This window comes from Hemisphaericaspora subhashii (genome assembly GCF_019202705.1).
Source record: "Hemisphaericaspora subhashii strain CBS 10753 chromosome Unknown scaffold8, whole genome shotgun sequence".
Taxonomy (NCBI): Eukaryota; Fungi; Ascomycota; class Pichiomycetes; order Serinales; family Debaryomycetaceae; genus Hemisphaericaspora; species Hemisphaericaspora subhashii.
The window spans coordinates 186,118-211,500 of record NW_026057207.1 but is presented as its reverse complement, the minus strand read 5'-3'; the positions used below and the strand labels follow the sequence as shown (position 1 = coordinate 211,500).

The 25,383-nt window shown below is 34.4% G+C and overlaps 12 protein-coding genes across 12 annotated transcripts; 8 read left to right on the top strand and 4 right to left on the bottom strand. All coding sequences in view use genetic code 12, as the record gives it.

The window, feature by feature from the left end:
* Positions 1-666: 666 nt before the first annotated feature.
* On the bottom strand, positions 667-5,013 carry J8A68_000490 (uncharacterized protein; the record flags this gene model as incomplete). The annotated part of the gene is made up of 4 exons (XM_049408931.1): positions 667-711; positions 776-911; positions 1,024-3,000; positions 3,320-5,013. The coding sequence occupies 4 exons, from the start codon at positions 5,011-5,013 to the stop codon at positions 667-669; spliced, it is 3,852 nt and encodes a 1,283-aa protein (XP_049266292.1).
* A 343-nt stretch (positions 5,014-5,356) lies between these two features.
* TIM13 (protein translocase subunit) lies at positions 5,357-5,668 on the top strand (the record flags this gene model as incomplete). Its single annotated transcript, XM_049408920.1, has 1 exon — positions 5,357-5,668. The coding sequence occupies one exon, from the start codon at positions 5,357-5,359 to the stop codon at positions 5,666-5,668; it is 312 nt and encodes a 103-aa protein (XP_049266291.1).
* Positions 5,669-6,060: 392 nt separating this feature from the next.
* J8A68_000488 (proteasome core particle subunit beta 6) lies at positions 6,061-7,518 on the top strand (the record flags this gene model as incomplete). Its single annotated transcript, XM_049408909.1, has 2 exons — positions 6,061-6,211; positions 6,890-7,518. 2 exons carry the CDS (start codon positions 6,061-6,063, stop codon positions 7,516-7,518), a joined length of 780 nt encoding a protein of 259 aa, XP_049266290.1.
* Positions 7,519-7,700: 182 nt separating this feature from the next.
* J8A68_000487 (uncharacterized protein) lies at positions 7,701-8,339 on the bottom strand (the record flags this gene model as incomplete). The annotated part of the gene is made up of 1 exon (XM_049408898.1): positions 7,701-8,339. The coding sequence occupies one exon, from the start codon at positions 8,337-8,339 to the stop codon at positions 7,701-7,703; it is 639 nt and encodes a 212-aa protein (XP_049266289.1).
* A 237-nt stretch (positions 8,340-8,576) lies between these two features.
* Positions 8,577-9,578, bottom strand: J8A68_000486 (uncharacterized protein; the record flags this gene model as incomplete). Its single annotated transcript, XM_049408886.1, has 1 exon — positions 8,577-9,578. The coding sequence occupies one exon, from the start codon at positions 9,576-9,578 to the stop codon at positions 8,577-8,579; it is 1,002 nt and encodes a 333-aa protein (XP_049266288.1).
* A 562-nt stretch (positions 9,579-10,140) lies between these two features.
* Positions 10,141-11,256, top strand: PGA38 (Pga38p; the record flags this gene model as incomplete). The annotated part of the gene is made up of 1 exon (XM_049408876.1): positions 10,141-11,256. One exon carries the CDS (start codon positions 10,141-10,143, stop codon positions 11,254-11,256), a length of 1,116 nt encoding a protein of 371 aa, XP_049266287.1.
* An 889-nt stretch (positions 11,257-12,145) lies between these two features.
* On the top strand, positions 12,146-16,243 carry J8A68_000484 (cleavage/polyadenylation factor CFT1; the record flags this gene model as incomplete). The annotated part of the gene is made up of 2 exons (XM_049408865.1): positions 12,146-12,949; positions 13,124-16,243. 2 exons carry the CDS (start codon positions 12,146-12,148, stop codon positions 16,241-16,243), a joined length of 3,924 nt encoding a protein of 1,307 aa, XP_049266286.1.
* A 225-nt stretch (positions 16,244-16,468) lies between these two features.
* On the top strand, positions 16,469-17,266 carry J8A68_000483 (mannose-ethanolamine phosphotransferase; the record flags this gene model as incomplete). The annotated part of the gene is made up of 1 exon (XM_049408855.1): positions 16,469-17,266. One exon carries the CDS (start codon positions 16,469-16,471, stop codon positions 17,264-17,266), a length of 798 nt encoding a protein of 265 aa, XP_049266285.1.
* A 168-nt stretch (positions 17,267-17,434) lies between these two features.
* On the top strand, positions 17,435-17,799 carry J8A68_000482 (uncharacterized protein; the record flags this gene model as incomplete). The annotated part of the gene is made up of 2 exons (XM_049408844.1): positions 17,435-17,532; positions 17,676-17,799. 2 exons carry the CDS (start codon positions 17,435-17,437, stop codon positions 17,797-17,799), a joined length of 222 nt encoding a protein of 73 aa, XP_049266284.1.
* Positions 17,800-18,424: 625 nt separating this feature from the next.
* AHP1 (thioredoxin peroxidase) lies at positions 18,425-18,961 on the top strand (the record flags this gene model as incomplete). Its single annotated transcript, XM_049408833.1, has 1 exon — positions 18,425-18,961. The coding sequence occupies one exon, from the start codon at positions 18,425-18,427 to the stop codon at positions 18,959-18,961; it is 537 nt and encodes a 178-aa protein (XP_049266283.1).
* Positions 18,962-19,309: 348 nt separating this feature from the next.
* Positions 19,310-21,370, top strand: J8A68_000480 (uncharacterized protein; the record flags this gene model as incomplete). Its single annotated transcript, XM_049408822.1, has 1 exon — positions 19,310-21,370. One exon carries the CDS (start codon positions 19,310-19,312, stop codon positions 21,368-21,370), a length of 2,061 nt encoding a protein of 686 aa, XP_049266282.1.
* A 2,109-nt stretch (positions 21,371-23,479) lies between these two features.
* J8A68_000479 (uncharacterized protein) lies at positions 23,480-24,010 on the bottom strand (the record flags this gene model as incomplete). Its single annotated transcript, XM_049408811.1, has 1 exon — positions 23,480-24,010. One exon carries the CDS (start codon positions 24,008-24,010, stop codon positions 23,480-23,482), a length of 531 nt encoding a protein of 176 aa, XP_049266281.1.
* Positions 24,011-25,383: the final 1,373 nt, after the last annotated feature.

The following is a 25,383-nucleotide window of genomic DNA, read 5'->3' as shown; positions in this document are numbered from 1 at the left end:
CCCCCCCCTTGTTATTATTAATTATTATTATTATTATTAGATTTTGCAACAAGAAACGGTAGTCAATCAGATTCGTACGAAAGAGACAAAAGGGATTGGTAACTGAGAGAGATTGTTGTATATTGAGAATAATTTCTAACTTCAGATGTCTTTAATTAGAGTTACCAGCATTCTCTTTCTCGGAATTGATCACCAAGACAGGTGACACCTAAGGATAGGCGTCTCGGTGACACGTAAGGATAGGCGTCTCGGTGACATAATGCATCTCGGTGTGACAGAATTTAGTTTGTTAGTAGATGACATCATCATTTGGTGCAACCCAAATTGATTCACATATTCTTACTTTAATTAACTCTTAAGTCATTGTTTAAGCGTTGTCTATTTATGTACCGACTTTATTTATTATTCATTCACTTCTAAATAAATAAATCTACCAATCTAAATCCCCTATCTTGCTTGTGAACTATGACACATCATTTTGTCTTAAATATATTTTATTTAGGTAGGCTGACGCCTGACTATATATTCTCTACACTACTCGTTTCATGCTCTCTTCGAAAAAAAGATAATTAAATAGAATAAGCTGTATTTTTCAAAGGATTCCAGGAATAAGTGTTGCAATTAGCATATAAATTAATGCTCATTATTTGCACCCAATTTGTTTCATCAAATATTTGGACTTAACATATCAGCTTTAACTAAAGCGTGAATCTATAAACAATGTTAGTATATCAAGATCACTCCACATAAAACAATAAATAAGAATTATACATACATCTTGAATTGAAGCATTAATAAATTGTCTAACTTCCAAGACCAACCATACTTTAATCATACTCAATGAATTTTCATTCTTTAAAATCTCTCTTCCATCCTTCAGTATACCTAATCTTCTTAATACAGGTAATGAACTAATCAGAAATGTTAGTATAAAATTTGCTTCTATTTTTTTTTTACTTTGGAATCTCACTCAAACTTGAGAATGATACTTATTCTATGTACAAAAACTATGCTATTAAAAACATGCTAATATCATTCTCAGTAGGAAATCCAAATAACATTGCATATACAAACCTTGCAAATAAATCTAATTCTGGATCCAATCGTCTGCCAATTCCTTCTAATAATAAAATCGCCACTACAACTGTTACAAAATCACCTTCTATTCTAACGTGATGATTTCTAACCATTCCCAATATTTGATCTAATAAATCTCCAATGCTAATATTTCCTAAAGTAAATGTCCGTTCTTTCATTTTATCAACCAATTTTTCAACTTTGATTGCAAATATTTCTTTATTGATTGCAGTTTCAGGAGTTCTTGAACGTTCAACCATTATTTCACCAGCTCTATATCCATCAAATTCAGATAATGCTTTAAATAAGTCAATGAAATTAACTCTATCTACTCGATTTAATTCAGTTACTAATCCAGTATCTAAGAAACAGATTTCTGCATGATATCCTTCTTCATATAATTCTTCCAATCGATCACACCATGCTTGTTGATCATCACCTAATTTTAATAATTCATGAGTAATTCTGTTTGTATCAGCTTCATTTGAAGTCTTGACAATTTTATATTCCTTTTCATGTTTAAATAATTCATTTTTATAGAATCTAACCATCATATTACCAGGATGTAAATCGGCATGAACAAAATTATCTAGAATTAACATCTTCAAAAATGCATCTAAACCTTTATCACTAACTTCTTTGGATAAATTCTTACCGAAATTATCAGTAAGTGACAATAATTTACTTAAAGGTATACCAGGTATAAACTTTTCAACCAAAACTTCACGACTTGAGAAATTAAGATATGGTTTTGGAAATTCAATATCTAATCTACTTTTAAAATTCTCTCTAAATCGAAATAAATTCAATCCTTCAATTCTTAAATCTAATTGTAACTTCATTAAAATCGAAAATTGTTCAACCTCATCTGGTAACGATAACCATTCCATTGTCGGAATAATATTAATTACATTCGCAAAAAATTTCATAATTTTTAAATCTCGATTAATCTTAACTTCAACCCTAGGATGGAGAACCTTAATAGCAACATATTGATCAGAAGATAATGGATCTTGTTGTTCAGTCACTAAAATATTTTCAAAGAATTGTTTTCGTTTAATATTATCTTCTTCTTCAATATGTTTAAATAATCTCCTTTCCAATTGTTCTTCCTCAATAATCCCTCTTTCCAACACTTTTTGACTCAATTTCCCAACATATACTTGTGCAATTGCACCCACACCCAATGGAACTTCTTTAAATTCATCAAAAATCTCCTCAAATGCCAACCCACCAAAACTATTACTTATAATTCGTTTCGTCTTCCATAAAGCATGAGGCTTCACGTTTGAATGTAAATGACCCAATTCTTCACACATCTCCCTCGGGAAAATATCAGTTCTAGATGCAGCCCATTGTGCTAATTTTATAAACGATGCTCCTGCAATTTCCGCAGTCCATCGTAAATATCTATACCACAATCTAGCCCCATCCCTGACAATAGTCCCATCAGATTGTTTTCTTTTCTTGCCAAACCAGCATATGGGAGATGATACAAGAACAGGAATGAAAATGAATGAAAGTTCAATAAATCTCGCAAATGTAATACATGGATCCATTATCAAATCTTCAAATTTAAACCGTAGATAATAAAAGACTCGAATGATTGGATTTGCATGGGCCAATTTTTCCAGTCGGTGTTTTTCATATTGTTGAGATTCTTCGGTTTGTGAAGCACGAAATAAACCCATTTCATATGTTTCTACTCCCTTTTCCGGGAAGAGTTCATGGATTGGCGTGTCGAAACTTTCATAATCGTTTCGTAAGATTTGATCTTCTTGTTGACGTTGTTTGTATATTATGAAAGTGGATATTGAAATACCTAGACCGGCACCTATGAGTTTACGAGATATGCTGGTTGGGGATCGTATAATTGAAGGACTGGTGTGTTTGATATTGGTAGTAAATGATCGAGTGAGTGCTCTTAATGGTAGCGTCCGGATCGGCCTTAGTGAATTCGTTATTATCATTGTGAAAAATTTATATCTCTGCCATATGTCCACTTGACTTGATCTGTAATCAAAAGGAAAGTAAGGTATTTATGCTTGTAGTCAAACGAAAATTACACTGTTTACATAAATGAAAAAGATTGCTGTTTGGACCACGGAGTTCCCACGGATGATGGTACCACGAGATGCCTAACCAACCAGAGCAACAGAACAAAGCAGAAAAAAAATTACTACGAGACTGAGCTACCAATTGTACCTAAAAATAAACCGGATACATTGTTCTACAAACCTACTTAATTCTCTCATTGTGACCTTGTTCATCCACGAAATGGTTTCTTAATATAGAAACCCAAAGTCCGACATTTGCTGTACCTTTCGAATGGGTTTTTGGTCCCCTACGACTCACAATTGCATCGTGAGCATTCAACACATCTAAATAGACAGGAATCTTAATCCAATCTAATTCATTTAATGAATCAATTATGAATTTTCTGTCTTCACCAACCGGTAATCTGGTCTTTTCTGTAAAGGTTGGGAATGATTCATAATCCTTTGATTTGAGGAAAGGAGTATATTTCCTGGCGATTTCGTCGTATTGATCATAGTTTATTTTTATTGAGACATTGGGGAATAGCTTACCTGCAACAACTTTATTATCAATCAGTGAGCCATTAGTGGAAGTTACAGTAGCGGAAGTTGGCTCGTTTGTATGATTTTCATGGGAAATTCTGTGGACTTTGGGTTTCCCGTTCAATGCAGAAGATGAATCATCAGTATCATCCAATCCAGGTTTTAAACTTTTTCCAAGAACTCTATCTTCGGTATATAACATTCTCTCTACCATGTTATAAGTAAGATCTGACGTTTCTTCATTAACTGAATGATGATGCTTTGCCAAATTTTGACGTTCACATCTCTCTTGTTCACCTTTTTTAGCATCTTCTGGATCAACTGGTTGTGTTCCATATACAGAATCAGTAAGTTTCATCCAATGCGCCAGCAAATCAGGATGATGCACAATTTTAATCTTTATGCTACTATACAATGTCATTAATGAACATGCAATTAAGGAAAATGGAGTCCAAAAAGGTAAGAACACAAATATTGTGATGAATATAAATAAGGCTCTAGTAAAGATGTTTCTTCTTATAAATGCTGGTTCTTCTTGTATGTTTCCTCGGAAATTGCGCATGTCTTCATCGGATAGATATCTAGTTCTTGTAAGATCAACAAATTTCGGTTTGACTACTTTACTGGCTACTAATGCTTCAGGTAAATCTTTCAAATATTTCACTTTGATTTTATTCCAATCATCACCAAATGGAGAATATTCACATATATAAGACGTGAAGAATGCAACTGTTCTATCGTTCTTGATACTCGCTAATAACATTAATTTTTGAAATTTCAACAAACCTCGATAATATTTGGAATTGGGTTGTGCCAACTGAACTAATATTTTTGCATTATCAGCAATAAATAACTCGGCTCCTGATTGTCCAAATAAATAAGGACCAGATTTATTAGCAATATATTCAAAAGCATTCTTGCCAAAGAGTTTAATTCCAACATGAGGTGAAGCGAATGTAGTGAAGAATACTGGTTCGATATTATCGAAGAAATCCAATTCTTCTAATAATCCAATCACATATCTTGCAATTAATCCTCCTAATGAATATCCAACAAAACTAATTTTAGTAACTTTTAAGTTATTCTTTTCCTTTAATGATTCAATTTCATAAAACAATTCTTGTGTAACTTTTTTACTATTCAATTCTATACCATCATAACTTTTCCAAAATCTAAACGATCTAGGTTTCATAGTGACAATTTGTTCTTGGCTACATTCCGGTAATGCTTCATTTAATAATCGTTCAATGGTGGATAAATGATCCGGAGTTCCCCATAGCCCATGAATTAGAACAAATAGATGAGCCGGCTTTTCACTGGACGCTTGTATATTAGAAGAATCACTATCACTCGGCATACTTGAGACACTTACACACTATCTAGGAAGAAAAGAGATGCGTTTAGTTGACGAGATGCGTTGGTGTGACTTTAAATATGCATGTGTTGTTACAAAACCCACTGCCCTTAAGGCCTTAAAACGCCGTGCACGTAACACAGTTTCTAAAACATCCGGTATCCGTCTCGTAAAATCTTTCGAATCAAAATTTTTCAATTTATGAAAAAAAAATGTTCTTTTTATTTTTTAAAGTTTGTATGTTTGTCTCTCTATCAGTTTTTCGCAAATCTCGATATCTGTTTTGGAACATCACCAACAATATAACCGTTTTAACTGTAAATACAACATATACACAAACTGCATTATGGCACTCTTTGGATCTTCAAAACCAACATCATCAGCATCAGATTCTGCTGGTCCAAGTATGAAAAATCAACAATTAAAACAAGAGATTCAACAACAAATATCTCAAGAATTAGCAACTGCAAATGCAACTGAATTAGTTCGTACCATAACTGAAAATTGTTTTGATAAATGTATTTATACTCCTCAAGATGCTTTATCTAATCAAGAAAATCAGTGTATTAATTTATGTAAAGAAAAATATATGAGATCTTGGAATGTTATATCAAAAGCTTATATCGCCAGAATTCAACAAGCTTCCGCTCAACAATAGAGAGATGGGATCCGCTGCTTTTAATGATGAATAATGTATTTATATTATAGAGATTTGCTTGGAGATCTAAGTCCAAAATGCAGGATATGAAGTGATTTAAGTCTGGGTAGATGAGCTTAGTCCATATGTCACAAACTGTGAGTTTTCGATTTTACGTTTCAGTTTTTGAAATCATTGTCCAATTAGGATGTTGTCTTTAGTTTCCTGATCGTGATTAATGTTTGTATATAGAGATTATCTAATTAGTCAAGATGAGACAATTATCTGTACAACTTCAGCCGAAAAGCTCCTTGAACATCTTATGTCTAAGTGTGGTATTTCCAGAATTCTCTAATGGCATGCGCTGCCTATATTTGGGGTATTATCTCAGTAATCCCCGAAGAGCGAGCCCAATGAACGATACTTCTACGTCTCTTGATATTGTTTTGTTCAATAACTTGGGTGACAATATCCGTTTAAACTCTTACCAATTCGACCACCCACATCTGTCTGATGTAAGAAATCGTTTCTCATTCTCACTAGAAATCGAAAAGCTAGTCATTGGTATGTTTGTAATAACATGTGGATGTGCATCTATTCTTTATCAACTACTTACCAAACACTTTTTTTTGCAGCAATTTGAACAGAAATAGTTCAACTCGCCAAACAAACTCCATTTTGCAATATCTTCAAAATACTCATATATACTCTCATTGACGTCAAAACAGACAACAACTTACAATGTCCTGTTTTGCATATACGTACCAACTGGAGCTCCGTTGTTGTCATTGATTGAATAATTGGTTGCCAAGAAAAAGACTATGTTGGCAATACTTTTTTTGGTCAATTGTTCAAGCGACTATTTATAATTGGTATAGGCCAACATACTTAACCTCATTAGCAGGGTATTGACCCCGAATTGAATGATTTCTACTAATCATGTTGGTTGATGGAAACATGTCCTTCTTTAATTTATCTAATGAAATGGTCGTGTACAAATTTCAAAACTGAATGAAAAATTGGTGGTGCGAAAAATTGCCACTGTCTTTGGGAGGGAGCTTGAAATGTACCTGTAGATATCTGACAGCCATCAATTGATTAGCATTGACAAATCTCTACACATAATAAACGACTATCTGTTGTACGTTTGTTGTCATCGTAGTCTTATAAGGTCACTTTATGTATGTCTTCCAATTGAACACAGATTCAATCCATACTCAGACAATGGTGGTACCGTCCTAGGTATTGCAGGAGAAGATTTTGCGGTATTGGCAGGGGATACTAGACAAGTTGAAGGATATTCGATTCAATCACGTTATGAACCTAAGATCTTCAATGTTGGTGACGATATTTTGATGACTGCGAATGGGTTTGCTGCCGATGGAGTTGCATTGATAGATAGATTTCGTCAACAATTAAAATGGTATAAATTTGATAATGGAGGGAAGAAATTACGTATTCAAAGTGCTGCCAGATATATTCAACATTTATTATATGGAAAGAGATTTTTCCCATATTATGTGAGTACTTTGATTGCAGGATTGGATGAAGAAGGAAAAGGTGCTGTATATTCTTATGATCCAGTTGGATCTTATGAAAGAGAACAATGTAGAGCAGGTGGTGCAGCTGCTAGTTTGATTATGCCATTCTTGGATAATCAAGTCAATTTCAAGAATCAGTTTGAACCTGGAACTAATGGGAAAGTAAAGAAACCATTGAAATATTTATCTTTGGAAGAAGTTCTTGAATTAGTTAAAGATGCATTTTCTTCGGCTACTGAAAGACATATATATGTTGGTGATGGTTTAGAGATTTTGATTGTCACCAAAGATGGAGTGAGAACTGAATACTATCCATTAAAGAGGGATTGAGTGAATCCTCTCCACAAGTGTATATTAAAACTGATAAATTTCACATACAAATAAAAAAAGAAAATACATAAAAAGCGAAAGTATTATGTCAATTGATGCTCTTGTCTATATTGTAGTTATGTACTTACTCCCTTTTGTTGTAACCAAATAGCCGTTGTTGCTCTTGTGTTTTTTTCAGATTCTTAAACTGGCAATTCAAATTTCTTACCTTTCATAACCTTTGTATAATAAATATAAAAGAAATCGGAATAAATTGCTGTTTGAAGGATACCAGCCAACACAGAAACATAATCAAAATGGCCTTCCACAAAATATCTATAAATCCAATTTGGGATATATAAAGCACGATAAATCCCCAATGCAAAAATATAATGAGTAGTTATATTTTCAGCTTCACCAAATCTTTGTAATATGAATAATTGAGGTAAGATAGCAAGTGCCTCAAGCCAAAGACTGAAAGACCATACAACTTCACCAATTGAATATTTATGAGTAATTATCAATCCAGCAACAGCTGATGCTCCAACTAAATATTTCACTGGGAAAGTATCAATATCATTCTTGATTGTTTTTTGATATTTATAAGTCATGACATAAACTGTATATATTGATGATGCAATAAAGAAGACTTTCAATACTGAATTATAAAACGAATAAAATTTTGTGAATAAATCTAGATATCTTGTTACATAAACAAGTACATACATCACTTGAGTCTTTAATGATAAACCATTGATTGATCTATTCTGTTCAATGGCATATAATAAAATGAATATACTCGCCAAATGAGAAAGATCTCCAAGGATACGAAAGATATTCATATTTGATTTGCTGTGTGTTTATTGATAAGTCGTGGTTAATGATACTCTCCAAGTAAGTAAGTAATTAAGAAAAGTACAATTGATAGAGAGAAAGTTAGTGTGCTGTCTGTTTTTTTTGGTTGCTCGAGGAATCTGTCAATTACAAAAAAAATTTACCTGGAAATTTATATACAGGAATTTACCTATCATTTCCCAATGCCACCCCCTTGCCCATGGCGGATATCAACAATAGCCAACCTACAATTCAAGATCTTGCAATAACAACTCATATTCTTGTTCTTCTGATAACTTGTCATTATTATTGTTATTACTTTGTCTTTGATTGAAACCTATCTTTTGGAATTTATGACCTTCATAATCCAAATGTTGTTGATTATATTCATGTAATTCTTGAGTAGAAGTAAACCATTTACCAGTAATATCATCATTATTAATATTATTAATAAATTGTTCAATATGAGATAAATTTAAAACATCATTCACAATATGATTCTGTGAATTTGTATGGAATAATTTAAATCTACCTTTCTTATCAAAATATATCATACTTGGATAATTACTAATTTCATAATCGGCAATTATATCTGTAACGTCAGTAGATAATTCCATATCACAGATTGCGAACTCTACATCCTTATTAGATGATGCTAATTGTTGATAGAAATGAACTGGATAATTATAATCTTCCCAATCTGAAATATATGACATTGTAAATACAATTAATCGATCATTCTTATTATTCTTGATGAAATCACTTATGGTAGAATTCTGGAACACTGAAACTTTGGATTTATAATTCGCATTATTAGGTTCAACATGAACATTCTGTCTGAAATATTCCATAAGGGTATTCAAATCTCTTCCGTACTCATAAGTAAATATTTCTTTTGTTTCATATTGAAGTAATTTCAATGTTGGAAAGCTATTTATTTTAAACAATTCACGTAATCTTGGATTCCTTCTAGCATCAACTTTTAATACTTGGAATCGTTTATGTTCATTGTCATCGTTTGTCAAATTATTATATAACACGGATAAATTTTCAAATGTAGGATTAAATTTATGACAATATTGACAATTGTCAGAATAAAAATAAATAAATGAGAAATCCGCCTTTTCTAAGGTTTCTTGGATCAGGGAGTCTTTGAGTTCGATGAGATGATCATTGATAGAATCCGTGTTTGACGATTGAACTAGTATTAATAGGAATTGTAGTAAGAATAATAAAGTTGTATTCATTGTCAATATTAAGCGACTCCTGATTGCCCTTATTCTAGCCAAGACGATAAAGAATGGGAAACCCTATTATTGTTCTTGTTGGTCAAAAGGCTAACTGTGACTTCCCGTTTGTGTCTTCTTAGACGAGAAAATTGAATGACGTTCATATCTGATGGAAAAGATAAAAAATAAAATGAACAAAAGAACAAAAGTCAAAAAAAAAAACTCTAAAAAATAATCCAAATTTTTTTTCTGGTGTGCCTTCCCAATTAGGAAATGACTAACCAGCAATTTATTTGTTCGAGATCTGTATCAATGGCTAACGTCTAACCAGCCTTCGTGTGGATCAGCAAAATATAATAACATTCGAGAAGGTCATTATTCCATCAAAGGGTGCTGGCAAAAATGTCTTGTCTGATCATTCTATAACCAGCTCCCCATCATCTTCCAGAAATGAAGGCCCTATCATCATTGTATTTCTCTTGGCTATATATTTACTGAACCCTCCCCTTGGCTTTCTTTCAAATATTTGCAACTTATATTGTTTCTTTCTTCAAACTTCAAAGACAATATTATTAACATAATGAAAGCATTACTTCCCTTTACTTTATTAGCAAGTGCAGCCTTAGCTGCTTCGTCATCTAGTTTGCAGACTGTACGATTCACAATTATCTCCACAATCCCATGCAAAGCATCATCATCCACATTCTTCCCTTATCTGAATAGTTCAATTCCTACCACCTCCACTACCTCATTATCACAATCTAGTGGCCAATCAATAATATATCAAGATGAAACTGAATATGAAAATGAGACAGTTAGTGAAATCCACACAGTTTGTGATTCATATTCACAATGTTCCGTGACTACTGAAGTTCATAGTTACACTACTTATACCACTACTGTAGATGGTATTTTGACTGTCATCACTACTGAGATTCCATCGTCCTCCGCCGAAAGCGAAAGGTCAGAGTCCAGCTCAATTTGGAGTGAAGAGGCCACCGAGACCTGGAGTGAATATTCAAGTGTAGTTGCCAGTGAAGATGCTGCTGTAATTTCAAGCACCGAAATTGCACCAATTCACACGACAGCTACTGAAACAGAAATTAGTACTACAGTTGTCAGTGTACAATCTTGTTCCGGTGGTATCTGCACAGTATCATACCCACAAACCATAGCACCTAATTCACCTTCACCTTCACCAGTTGCCAATGAAGTCCAATCTGCAGTTGAAGCTCCAGCTAATCAAGAAGTAACCACTGAAACTGAAACTGATTTCTACACTACCGTTATTACCCAAGTCACATGCAGTGATGGTACTTGTACTTCAGCACCTGTGACTACTGGAGTTCAAATCATCACACAAGAAGAAACTGTTTATACCACATACTGTCCACTTTCTTCTGAATCTTCGCTATCATCTTCATTAAGTTCATCAGAATCTTCAAGACCTCGTCCTGCTCCAACTACTACTATTAATGTCATCACCAATAACATCATAACTGAGATTCCAACCACATCTACATTTTCTGGGGTAATTGCTGCTATTGCTGCTTCGAACTCTACATCTCAATTGTTTGGTGGCCCAGAAACCACAAGTCATCCAGAGTTATCGATTTACACTGGTGGTGTCGGGTTACATTCTGTTGAAATCACCGGTGTCTTAAGCATTATAATCTCATTTATGATGTTTATATAATAAAAACCCCAATGCATGCCTTTTAATTTTATACCCAAACACCCCATGCTATATTCATCTGGGCCACTTTTATTTTTCTCTTAGTGTATTAGATGTTATAGGGTGTATATAGATCAATTGATAATAAACAAATATTTATATGCTGTAAACTTTACGTCCAAGAACAAATCAATCAATCATGAACTCTGCATTATTTAAGGAAAATCTATTTGCAACGGTCCTTTCCCCAAGATTTATGCAAGCAATGTTTACCGAGTGGCCTTGGCCGGCCTGATTTGGTTGCACCAAGTATAAGTTTCTAGATTACTCTACAAATACTCCCAATCCACCAATGAAGTCTCATACTAATATCACTCACTATGATCTCTGGTATATATATACGCACTTAAATCACTTCCATAACAATATTTTTATAAATAGTTCGAAAACAATTAGAGCAGTTGCTTCCGTGTTCTATTTTTTTTTTCTGAAACAAGAAAATCAACCATCACCAGCATGGTGTTGTGATGATGGATGGATAAGTGAGTACAAACAATAATTAAAACAAGACTTCATTAAATGCAAGTAGTCAACTAGGACTATCATCGGGTGATAATTCCATTTTTGATATGGTCATGTCTTTATCATTTAATTTGATGAATTCCTTAAAGTTGTCAATAAGATGAAACCTTGGTGGGGTCCTCCGTAGTTATTTTTGGATTGTCGAATGTTTTTCTTTTATTTTTTGTTTGAGAATTCCTTGAACAAATTTACACGACCTTTCGAGGATATACTGCATATAAGCCCTCTCTTACAAAAGACATCTCTGAAATTGAGTGTTGCCAAAATTCAACTGGAAAGAAGATATTCACATTTGGAAGAATAATAGAATTGTATTCCATATAGAGTTATGGATGCATATAAGGAATTTATAGAACCATCAAGGGTTGGTAATTGTGTTGGATGCAATTTTATGTCAACAACTACCAAGAACCTTATAGTTGGCAAAGGTTCATTATTACAAATATTTGAAGTGATTCTACTAAAACAATCAACCCCTTCGAAACCACAGTATAGACTCAAGCTCATAAGTCAATTCAAATTACATGGAACGATAACTGATTTGAAAGCAATTAGAACCATTGAAAATCCACATCTTGATTATTTGATGGTTCTGACAAAATATGCAAAATTTTCAATAATAAAATGGGATCATCATTTACATACAATCACAACGGTGTCTCTCCATTATTATGAAAGTTCAATGCAGAATTCAACATATGAAAAGTTGGCTGTCTCGGAATTGCTATTGGAACCTACTTATAATTCCTGTAGTTGTCTTCGATCAAAGAATCTACTATGTTTCCTTCCGTTTGACGTTATCGATGATGAAGAAGACGAGGATGAAGACGACGAAGATGAGATTGAGATGGATGGGGAGAAATCTGACATACTAGTCAATGAAGAAGTACCGATAGCCAGACCACGCGAATCATTGTCATTCTACGATGCCAGTTTTATCATTGATGCCCAAACATTAGACTCTTCAATTGAAACAATTGTTGATATGCAATTCATGTATAATTACCGTGAACCTACTGTAGCCATATTATCCCTGAAATCACATTCATGGGCTGGAATATTACCTAAAGTAAAAGATAATTTGCAATTTTCAGTTATGACATTAGATCTACAAACAAAAACGACCATCTCAGTATAGTTTCATCTATTAAATGGAATACTTTAACTATCTTATCATGGTAATGGTAGTGGCTTAAATGGTGTATTGTTATTAGGATGCAATGAAATATTTCATGTTGATAATGCTGGGATTGTTAAGAGAATCGCGGTGAATTCATTTACTTCATTGGTAACTGCTTCAACTAAGAACTATCAAGATGACACTGAGTTGGCATTGCCTTTAGAAGACTGTTGTATTGTACCTATTCCCAATGATCATCGAGTGTTGATGGTCTTGAAATCTGGAGAGTTTTATTATATTAATTTTGAATTGGATGGGAAGACTATTAAAAGAGTTCACATCGATATAGTTGAACCCAAATTATATGAGAATGTCAAATTAACGTATCCTGGTGAAGTAGCTGTATTGGATAACGATTTATTGTTCTTTGCCAATGAAAATGGAAATAGTCCATTAGTGCAAGTCAAGTATAGCGATGCAAACCAGAGTCACATAAAAAACGAAAACCACGCAAATTGTGTCGATGAGAAAGAAGTCGAAGATGAAGACGAGGATGAAGATGATTTGTATAAGGAAGAAGAGGAAGAAGAAGAAAAATTAGTTCTTGGGAAATCTCAAATTGAATTTGTTCATCATGACGAGCTTATTAATAATGGACCCATATCATCCTTCACTTTGAGTGTTTATTCACCTGAGAAATTTAAATCAAATTTGCCTAATCCAAACTATAATGAAGTATCAATAATCGCAAATGCAGGTACTCATTCCCAACTGAAATTGAATATAATAACTCCAACAATTCAACCGATCATTGCCTCATCATTGACGTTTTCACAAGTGAATCGTATGTGGAATTTAAATCAGAAATACTTGATTACTTCAGATGATATCAATTTCAAATCAGAAATCTTTCAAATTGAAAAGTCTTTTGCAAGATTGAATTCCAAACACTTTATAAATGATGAACTTACAATAAATATGCACGAATTAAACAATGGGAAATTCATATTACAAATCACACCAAAGCAGATTGTTCTATACAATAACGCGTTTAAGAAGAGGCTTTCCTTAAATGATGAAATCAAGGATGACGAGATTTTGTCAAGTATATTAAGGGACGAATTCTTGATGATCTTTTTGGCAAGTGGGGATGTTATGATCTTTTCAATCAACACATATAATGAATCATATTCAAAAATTGAAATTCCAAAAATGTTGACGGATTCAATTATAACCACAGGGTATATCGCCAATTCCCATTTATTAAGTGCCGTACTGAAGAATGTCAATTTATTACTTAACAAGGGTGTGAAAAGAAGACATAGTTCTGTTTCTGGTTCAACTCCTGCCTCCACTCCCGCGGCTAAAGTTGGTCATCAGACTGCAGCATCGCGCCCACAGGGCCCGAAACTGAAGACATTTATTTTGGTAACTGGTGATAATCGAATTGTCGCATTCAATAGATTTCATAATCAAAAATGTTATCAGTTAAATGATGTGGATAGATTTACAGATAATTTAACTTTGGCATTTTTTGATCCAAATGAAGCACCACCAGACCCTTTCATCAAACAGATTATTCTTAGTGAGCTTGGAGATAAATACCACAAGGAAGAATATTTAACGATATTGACTATTGGAGGTGAGGTTATGATGTATAAATTATATTTCGACGGGGAGAATTATATGTTTAGAAAAGAGAAAGATTTGACAATTACTGGTGCTCCAGAAAATGCATATCCACAAGGAACGATGATTGAAAGAAGATTGGTTTATTTCCCAAACTTGAATGGTTATACATGTATTTTCTTAACTGGTATCATTCCTTATTTGATTCTTAAACCTATCCATTCAATTCCACGAATTTTTCAATTTCTGAAAATCCCAGCAGTTTCGATCTCAGCATTTTCGGATTCAAAGATTAAGAATGGGTTGATTTTTTTGGATAATAGTAAGAATGCCCGGATTTGTGAATTATCCCTTGATTTCATCTATGAATTCGATTTACCCATGAGACACATCCTCATTGGTGAACTGATAAAATCAATAGCCTATCACCAAGCTTCCAACACTTATATTCTTTCAACATTTAAAGAAATTCCATATAATTGTTTAGATGAGGACGAAAAACCAATTTCTGGATTATATCCTGATAAACAGCCGCGGGCAACTTCATACAAGGGATCAATTAAATTGATATCACCATACAATTGGACCGTAATTGACAGTTTCGACCTTGATGATAATGAAATTGGGATGAATATAAAATCGATGATATTAGATGTTGGATCAGCAAGTAAGAAATTTAAAAATAAAAAGGAATTTGTTGTTATAGGGACTGGGAAATATCGTATGGAAGATCTTTCTTCAAATGGTAGTTTTAAAATCTTGGAAATTATCGATATTGTTCCAGAACCTGGTCGTCCGGAGACCAATCATAAATTCAAAGAAATATTTCAAGAAGATACTAGAGGGGCAATAACTAGTATCTGTGAAGTTAGTGGCAGGTTTTTGGTAGCACAGGGACAGAAGGTAATTGTTAGAGATTTACAGGATGATGGGGTGGTTCCAGTTGCATTTTTGGATACTTCAGTTTATGTTTCAGAAACGAAGAGTTGTGGGAATTTGGTCTTAATTGCCGATCCATTAAAGAGTATATGGTTGGTTGGGTTTGATGCCGAACCATTTAGAATGATTATGTTGGGGAAAGACTTACAACATCTTAATGTTAATTGTGCCGATTTTATTTGTAAAGATGAAGAAATCTATATCGTGGTGGCTGATAACAATAATGTCCTTCATTTGATTCAATATGATCCAGAAGATCCACAATCTCTTAATGGTCAGCGATTACTCAGTAAGGCTGCATTTGAAACCGGGTCGTCTATAAGTTGTCTAAGATCTATTCCTACATGTGAGTCAGACTTTGAATCTGGAGAAAAGAAGGCTACACCTGGTGATGATACTCAAATTATTGGAAGCACTAGTGATGGATCTTTCTTCAATGTTTTCCCAGTTGATGAATCTACGTATAGAAGAATGTATATTTTACAACAGCAATTGACAGATAAAGAATATCATTATTGTGGATTAAACCCTCGTTTGAATAGGTTTGGAGGTGCGATGAAGATATCTGTAAACGAAACTAATGCTAAGCCTATGTTAGATTATGATTTAATAAGATCGTATACTAAATTGAATGAAGATAGAAAGACAAATTTAGCAAGTAAAGTAAGTTCAAAGAATATTTATCAAGATCTTTGGAAAGACATTTTTGCATGTGAACATTCATTAGAAGGAATGTAAAAGTGGTGTAGTTGTATAAAGTATAAGAATGTATAGTATTGTAATATAAAAAGAACTATAAATTTTGGGTGCAAAATTGATAAACCTCCTGTTGGTGGGTGGAGGTGGCAGCGGTGGCTCGCCCAAAAAAATTGGCCCAGAAAAACAAAAACTCCGTTGGAGCAAAAACTTTCAATTCTCAATAACCACTACGACCTTTCTGCTATTCATCATTCTCCCCCAGAAATGGCAAAATCAAAGTCAACGAGAAAGCAAGTCTCGTTCAAGAGCGATCATAGCACACCAGAATCAGATACTTCAAGTTCAACCAAACTTTCTTCCAAATCAGCCAATCCTAGTGGAGCTGGCGTGGGCAACAAGGTGAATGGATCAACCAGAACGTCCTCTACCTCGACCAAATCATCAGCCAATGCAGTTCCTCAAATAAAGAATAAAGCTATTCTCATCCCATTTCATAATGTATTAGTACTCTGGAACATGTTTCGTCAAGGATTGACTGAAAATATTGAATATACTTTGTTTGTGGGGTTTCTTACCTTGATTCCAATTCAATTAGTCTATAATTATTTGATAATAAGTCAATTAAAAAAGAAATCTAAAGATTTGAATGTTCCTTTATTAATCGTATCTAGTGTTATCGTGAGTATGGTATTATCAATCCCACTTTTAATTGTGATTATATTATTCGGTGGACCAATCTATGGATTTACAATTAAGAACATTTTATTGGCGTTACATTTATCTCAATTAATATTCAATCCTTTGATTGTATTATATGCTTTGGATTTTAATCAATTTACCAAAATATTCGAACAAGATCATATTTATAGATTAATTTTTGTTCATCCTATTTTGTCTGCTTCTTTATTGACTGTTGCTGGATGTTGGTTGGGTGCTATTCCTATTCCTTTAGATTGGGATAGACCGTGGCAACAATGGCCAATCACTTTATTGGTTGGTGGTTATATAGGAGGTGTTGCTGGTGGGTTGCTTTCACTTGTTGTCAAACCAATTGGAGCCTAAATGAGCTGCGTTTCAAGGCTCCAAGGCACTCATATTAAGTCGTCCTGTAATGGGAACAATTCTTTTATTTATTTATATATTAATATGCCTTAATACACGTGATACACGTAATACAACAGCGAATATAGTTGCCAGCCTGTAGTTGCCAGTGATTTCTCTAGAAATCAAATGATAAGAGGCAAAGGTCCAACTTTCCAGATATCTGAAAATGAGGGCAAGTCGAACCTATGGCTGTTACAAGAGGCAAGCACCATTCGGTTCTCAGAGTAAGAAAACTTAGAATCGCTTAAAATGCAGAGAATCTTAAACCTGTAACGAAGGATCTTCTCTCCCCGCGTAACACCCCGATTCAGATCTAGAAAACAATTATAATTCTAGCCCCGATTCAACAGGATCCACATTGTTCTAGAATGATCAGATTGATTATTCGAAGTAAAATAGCAAAGTCCGAGAATGTTATAAATGGTGATACTGGATCATTCGCTGTTGAAGAAAAATGGGAGATTGAAACCGCTTTAGGTGGCAGAATCTAAAGAATACAGCCTAATTGGACAGAAATAAAAACAACAGCTTTAATTTCTCCGCATTGGAATCTCCATTTTGGTTCTTATCAATTTGCAAGAACAAAAAGCTGGGAAATTAAGAATAAACACAGAATATCTCGTTAATATAAGATTTGCAGCATTGGTGTTGTTTGTAATCAGATAAATCCGAGTTTTGCTCGGTGGAAAAAATCAATTGTGATGATTACATCATCTTAGCGAGATAAGCCTTATGTTTAATGCCGAGATGGCGAATCATAGTGCTGAGTAAGCAGATCATACTATAGGCGTTTGGAAGTCAAGCTAAAGTGTCTCGTATAAACTAGCTTATGTAACTGGACTTAAGCTGAATCTGTTTACTAATTTATTGAAATCGAAAAAAGGGATGGGAGCGGAGCCTCGCTCCCGAATCACCTTTTTTTTTATTGTTGCGATAATCACCCGCACTTACCTTCTCCGGTGTAAATTCTAAGAAAGAAAGAAAGGGGGGGCTGACTATAAATACTCAATTGATTCCACGTTGTTGTCTTTGACATCCTAATTTTATTTTTATCTTTTTCTTCTTAGTAATACAGATTTGTATATTAATCAATTCCTTATAATATTTACAGAAAAAATGTCAGACGAGGGTGCATTCCCAACTAAGATTAACCCAAAGTATATTCCATATACTAAAGATAAAGATGCCGTAATTGCTTGCGCCGTTCCAATTGAATTGGATTTAGCTCATGTTTTCAAAGGTCATAAAGTAATAGTTACTGGTGTCCCAGGTGCTTTCACTCCAACTTGTACTGAACAACATATTCCAGATTACTTAAAGAATATTCAAGAATTTAAAGACAGAGGTGTTCATAAGGTCATTGTCTTATCTGCCAATGATCCTTTTGTCATGGCAGCTTGGGGTAAGGCATTAGGTTATCGTGATGAAGAAAACTTTTTCATATTTGCCAGTGATCCAAATGCCGCCATTTCAAAACAATTGGGTGAAAATTATGTTGCTGATTTAACATCTGCTGGATTTGGTTTAAGATTACAAAGATATGCTGCAATTGTTAATAATGGTGACATTAAATTCTTAGAAAATGAAGATTCTTTAGGTTTCACTGAAATTTCTTCTGCTAAGAACTTGTTGGAAAGACTCGAAATGCCATAGTAGTATAATAATTTAATTTTAGTATAGTAGAATTGGGTTACATATTTTGTAATGGATTATATGTATTTTTTTACACATCATCTTTCACTCTTTGCATGGACTTTTAATTATAGTTTTAGTTGAGTTTTCCATACATAAATGTCACATAAAAAATAAAAGTTTTTCAAGAAAATTTCTAAAAAATAAATTTTCCGCGTTTTTGCTTTAACCACGATTTTTTTTTTCTGTCTGTTGTTGTAACAATCAAACTAATTACCAGAAATTGGAAGGAAAAAAAATCACAGCAAAAAGCGGCTAAACCATTTTTACAACCAATCAATCAATTAATCATACTTTTAATAACAATTAATGTCAGTTCCTCGTTTCGTTGGTGATACTGACGACGAGCACTCAATACATCTCAATAGTCAAGTTGGGAAAGCTATGCCATTACCAAGAGAGCCACTGTTAAACTACACTAGATCACCAAATCAACGAATGCGAAATAGTTACAATTCATCACCCACACCACCTCCAACACGAGAACAAAATATGTCAAGAATTGAAGAAGAAATGCTTGATACTTTAGCAGCTGAAACAGATAGTGAGTATGAAGGGGTAGACTACGAAAAAGGCTTTCAGACATATATTCTTGAAGGTCATAGTTTTGATGAAACTGATGAGTCCGATTACGATTACGAACCTAGAGCTTCACCATATGAAGATGAAGACTATCGTTATGAGTACCACTATGAGGATGACGATAATGATGATTATTATCAACGTGACTTACAGAAACTTCCAAATGGGATTCACAGAACAGGTAGTGAGACAAGAGATACTTCTACTTCATCATTATTCGATCAGATAGGAAATATGAGGCGACAAACGAGATCTTCCACGTCCCGGCAGAGAGATTTCTCACCAACCCCACCATCATCAGACGAATATCTTAAAGGAGACTCTTATTATGAAAATGAGGGAGAGGTTGAATCTCCACTGCCACTACCTGAAAATAGAGTATCAAAATCATTCAATTGGATAAACTTCCTAAAGCTTATATTTGCTTCTTTCATACTTTGCTTATTGGTATATGTCCTATTTTATGGTGAAAAGTTTACTACCCCAGATCTGGTTATCTGGGGTGGTAGACTGGTTAGTCAATATGAAAAAAGAATTACACAGTTGGAAATTGAGAATCAACAAAATAAAGAAGGAATCAATAGCTTGGCAAATGATGTCAATTTTATTAAAGATAGATTAAGTGATACCCCTGTATCACTGGTAAATCATCAAGTACAAATCACACCGGAATTCCACCAGTTTTTGTATAAATTTATTGAACATTATAAAGGCAACGATGAGAATATAGAAGAGAAGATGTCCAACTTTATGAATACGAAATTGTCCTCTTTGAATATCACTAGGCTCGAAGAAGTTAGTTCTGAAATTCAAAAAATCAAATCTGGCAATTATACTGAACAACTAATAAACAATATTATATCCAGCTTACGGCCTCAACTGGAGTCCCACAAGCAAGAACTTTTGGAATTTACGAACTCCGTGCTAAGTAAATCATTGGATCATCTCCAAGAAGAAATGCAACTCCGCCTCTCAAACATGCTTGCTGATTTAACAATACTAAACAACACTGTCTATACAACCCCAAAAGCTAATGATATCTGGGTACGCTCGATGCTTGATTTAATTTCACAGGGATCAAGAAAAGTTAACTATGCCGATGCATCACTTGGTGCCCGAATACTAGGATACTTTCGTACTTTACCACACCCGCTTAAGGCCCTATGGTGGTATATGTTTCCCCACGATGGCGTTTACAATGCCAACCATGTCATCATAGATGATGAATCCGTTTGGGAACCGAATACTGCCATTAAAGAATTAGGCATATATTTGTCTCAATCTATCATTCCTACTGATTTGCTTGTTGAGTTTGAAGAAATATCCACTGGCCACCATTCCTCCGGTACTATTTTAGAAATTGGACTCAAACCGGCTAAGACATCGGATTTTGCTAAATTGAGGAATTTCCAAGGATTTGACCTTTCGAAGACCAGAGATGGAAAATATCTCAGTTCTTTTAAATTACTCAAAAAGGTTAAAATAAAACCGGGTTTGGTTCACGTGAGTCTACCTATGGGATTCATAAATTTACAAGTCACGGGAAGGCATATGTACTTTAATTTCAAAACTAATCCAGAATCTGCTACTCTTAGGGTCAGGAATGTTAAAGTATATGGGATAACTGAATTAGATGCTGTGAAACATGCCGATAGGTTTAAGTTATTAGTCGACCGATTCAATGAAGCTGAAGATTATAGAGATGACGCGGTGGTGAATGATGGGAAATATACGGGGAAAATTGATCATGTTGAGCATTATGACCTCAACAACGACATTTATTTGTAATAGTAATAATTTATTCATTGTTAGCTGGTATTTATTTTAGATATTGTAATATTAATTGTATCTTATTAGATAAAGATCTTTTACCCAAACTCTGCTTGACAACCCAACAAAACTCCTAACAATGGAGAAACATTATACAGTTTATTGTAAAGCCGTTTATCGGTTTCCATAATAGTCACAGGATCTTTATGAGTCTTTGGTGAGGGATGCATCTTCTCTAAACCTCTTTGCCGCCTTGAAAATAGTCTAAAAGAGTTGAAAAATATGTTTCTGAGAGTGTGTTTTAGAGAGACTATTTTTGGGTTTAAGGAGAGCGCTCCTTCTCTTTTTTTTGAAATTTGAAGGTTAGCAATCCAGATAATATTCAGAATCCATGAAATAATATCTTATCCCCTGTTAATTTGGGATCGGAAACATGTTTAGAATTTAAACGATGGGGATTGCATGTGCTTAGTTGGTTCAAGCAACAACATCGTTAGAATTTCAACGAAATTTTACACATATATTACCCGTAGTCAAAGCTCATCGCTGAACTTTCGGAAAGACTTCCATTCTTGCGCTACATGTTATCCGAGATGCATAGCAAACAGCTGACTCTAGGTTTTAACAATGTAAAATGTAATCCCATTACCCCCTGTTTGACTAAAAAACGAGTGAAAACTTCTAAAAATAAACTTACTGGGTTTAGTTTATGCATGTAATTAAAATTGAAAAATAAAATGAATTGTACCAAAATTATTATAATTAGATTAATTAGCAATAAAATTTCAGGGTAAATTTGTTTATTCCTCAGATGATCATATGATTGACATGGGAGCAAGTAACTACCCTTTGGGTTTATGATGCGACAACAATAACTTCGCCAAACTAATAACAAACATCAACCCCGTATCTGCTGCAAAATATAACACAAAAAAGAATGATATTATTTTTAGCAACGTTTTTTCAACCTGCAAAAGACAAACAAACGGAAGGTAGGCTCAATGACGAAACAATAGAAATAATATAATTGCTATACAGTGAGGTCGTGTAATTCCATCCATTACTCAATTTGATAAATTGAAAACCTAAAATGGTTCTCATCTCTTAATAATTATCGAGATGATTATTATTTCAAACCTCGACTTTACAGGTTATCATTTGGATATTTCAGGTTTTCAGTTCTCAAGACCTTTTCGAATGACAACTTTTCCTCCCCCGAAAGACAGTACAATAACCAAGGTCATCGCAATTTGTAATCAGATAAACCAATTCAACCCTGTGACATCTTGTTCCCTGGAAGTTTATACATACAAATTTCAGTTGCCCCTAGGTTATAGTAAAAAAGAAGGTTTAAACAATAAAACCATTTTTTTCATTATTGTCTGGGCGTTTTGGAAAACGGAAGTTTTGGGGGTAGCGGGAGGCTTTCGTATAGGGCCGTTTCAATTGTCATTTTTTGCCCACTTTTTGACGTTTTCCCTAACTACTGAGAATCGGTTGGTAATTCTACCATACCCAGAACAATTTGACTTTCGAGGTAAGTCCAGATGTACCCTCAGCGGTCCGTCTCAGAGATCACAGAAGAAAGAAGCAGCTTGTAGGAGCAATTGCTAGTTATGCTAGTTAGCGTTTAGTCTCTAAACGATGAACCCTGACAGTATATAGTAACAAGAACTACGTAAATCTCTATTTTAGTGTTATTGATTATATTTATTTAGAACTTTTACTAGTGGCATTAATAAAAGTCTACATATAGAAAAGAAAACAATACTTAAATTTAGAAATAACGAAGCTGAAAATACATAAAATTATCAAAATGATTGATATCCTTTCTTAAAAAAAGCGTAAATCACTCAACGAGCAACCAACTGTTTCTTTTAAGGCTTCTCGAAAACGTAACATAAAACAAAAAAGCAAACCTAGCAGTTATAATAAGCTCCTCTCTTATAATAAAGCAGCAAAGGCCAATAAACCTGCAGCCACAGCTGGAACAGCATTTCCAGCAGCACCAGCAGTAAGAGTTGGGACAGTTGGAGTAGGCGTAGTAGTAGGTTTGGTAGAAGTGGTTACTGGAGGTCCTTGTCCACACCATCATCACCAATGACCTCCACCTTGTCCACACCATCATCACCTTTTTGGAGGAGGAGGAACAGGTGTGGTAGTAGTGGTTACTGGAGGTGGAACAGGTGTGGTAGTAGTGGGTTTTGGAGGAGGAGGAACAGGTGTGGTAGTAGTGGTTTTTGGAGGAGGAGGAACAGGTGTGGTAGTAGGGGTTTTTGGAGGAGGAGGAACAGGTGTGGTAGTAGGGGTTTTTGGAGGAGGAGGAACAGGTGTGGTTGTTGTAAATGTACTACAAGTGTTTGAGCTACAGGAAGTGATGGTGACAGTCTTGATAGACGTTTCAGTTTTAGTTCTTGGTTTAGTACGTGTCTTAGTTGTTTCGGTAGTAAGTGGACAGTAGGTGGTGTAGGTAGTGAATGGCTTGGTAATTGTAGTAACACCGGTAGTAACAGTCTTGGTGGTACAACTGGTATGTGAACAAGAAGTAATGGTAATCACAGTAGTTGAAATCACAGTTGAGGTACTGGTTGCATTGTTGTAGCCGCAAAAAACGGAACCAGCAAAAAGAGCGGTTAAGGCGATAATTGAAAACTTCATTTGTATTTGTCTTAAGCGAGTGATAAAAGTTTCGTGAGGAAAAGAGAAAAAGAAGAAGAAATCCAGCAGTACTTCACTGGAGAATTGGATGGGGATTTTGTTGGTCTTTTATATTGTAGAATTCGAAAGAAATTCTTTAAGAGACTCAATTGTAGTTTTTGCAATCTTGGAGCCAAATGAACCAAAAAAAGGATTCTAAAAAATAAATTATTTTTTAACGCACCTAAGGTTAATTTTTTTGCTTTCAATTTGAAATTGCAAAATTGAAAAATATTATTCTTCGTAATCTCCAAAGTGTAAAAAAGTCATTTTAATAATTCCCAGGGTCGTGTCCCACGGAAATATAACTTTCTAAGCTTGTGCAATTAGGGTTTATTTTAGTTTCAATCCGGGGGGATGAAGAAGGAGAACAAAGAAAACAAAGCCAATGGTCATCTAATCTTTTTTGTCAAATTTATCCCGTTCACCCAAACAGAAAACGTTATTTTCGCTGATTATAACAGTGTCAATGGTATTTTATTCCACGACAGACGTTGACCTTGTTTTCTGGGAACCGTTCCAACTTGAATATCCTAATACGCCAAGCTTACTGGTAGATGCACACTTTTCCAACGTATCGAATGTGTAAACATTAATAAGTTAAATATAGAAACAATCCGTAAGGCAAAGGAGAAATATATTTTTATTATTGCCAAAGGATTTCGTGCCAGAAAGCAATACTAGCAAATATTATTGCGTTGTTAATGACTCATTTAGTTCAGTGTTATTCCATTTAGGGAGTATCCTGCTCCTATTCTGTCCTTTCATCATCTCTTTCCTCTATTTGCAAATTTCAAATAGCTTTTTCTTTGACGTTTTTTAAGTCGGGTAACAATAAAACATCGTTGTTTTGAGTAAAATTCGCAACCCAATCCCCAAACTCAAAAACTTGGAGGGACCTCGAAATGGTCCTGCTTAAATTTAGAACTAACCCGGATTTACGGTACTAGTTGTTAGTTTATATACAGATCTATTAATAGAACTAAGGTTGTACGTACATTAGGTTGTCAAGGAGTGTAATCGAACAATCGTGTATCTATTGCTTCCAGATAGTCATTATTCTAAGAGATCTCATGTCTACTGATGCTCAACTCATCCAGATGCTTCCCGACGATGCCGAGGCTGTTTCAAGCAGTGAAACTAAATGCGTTTCGAATCGTTTCGTTCTAAGCTTTCGCTTTCATGCATTTTATGATCCTTGGATTTCTTATAGACTGTAACTAGCTCGCCAGTGCAAGTTTCTAATGCGAAACCTCCCCCAACCAACCTGATGACTCTACCCCTATACGACGAACTCCCACACAGATAAAAATAGGAACTTTTCATGGTTGTCG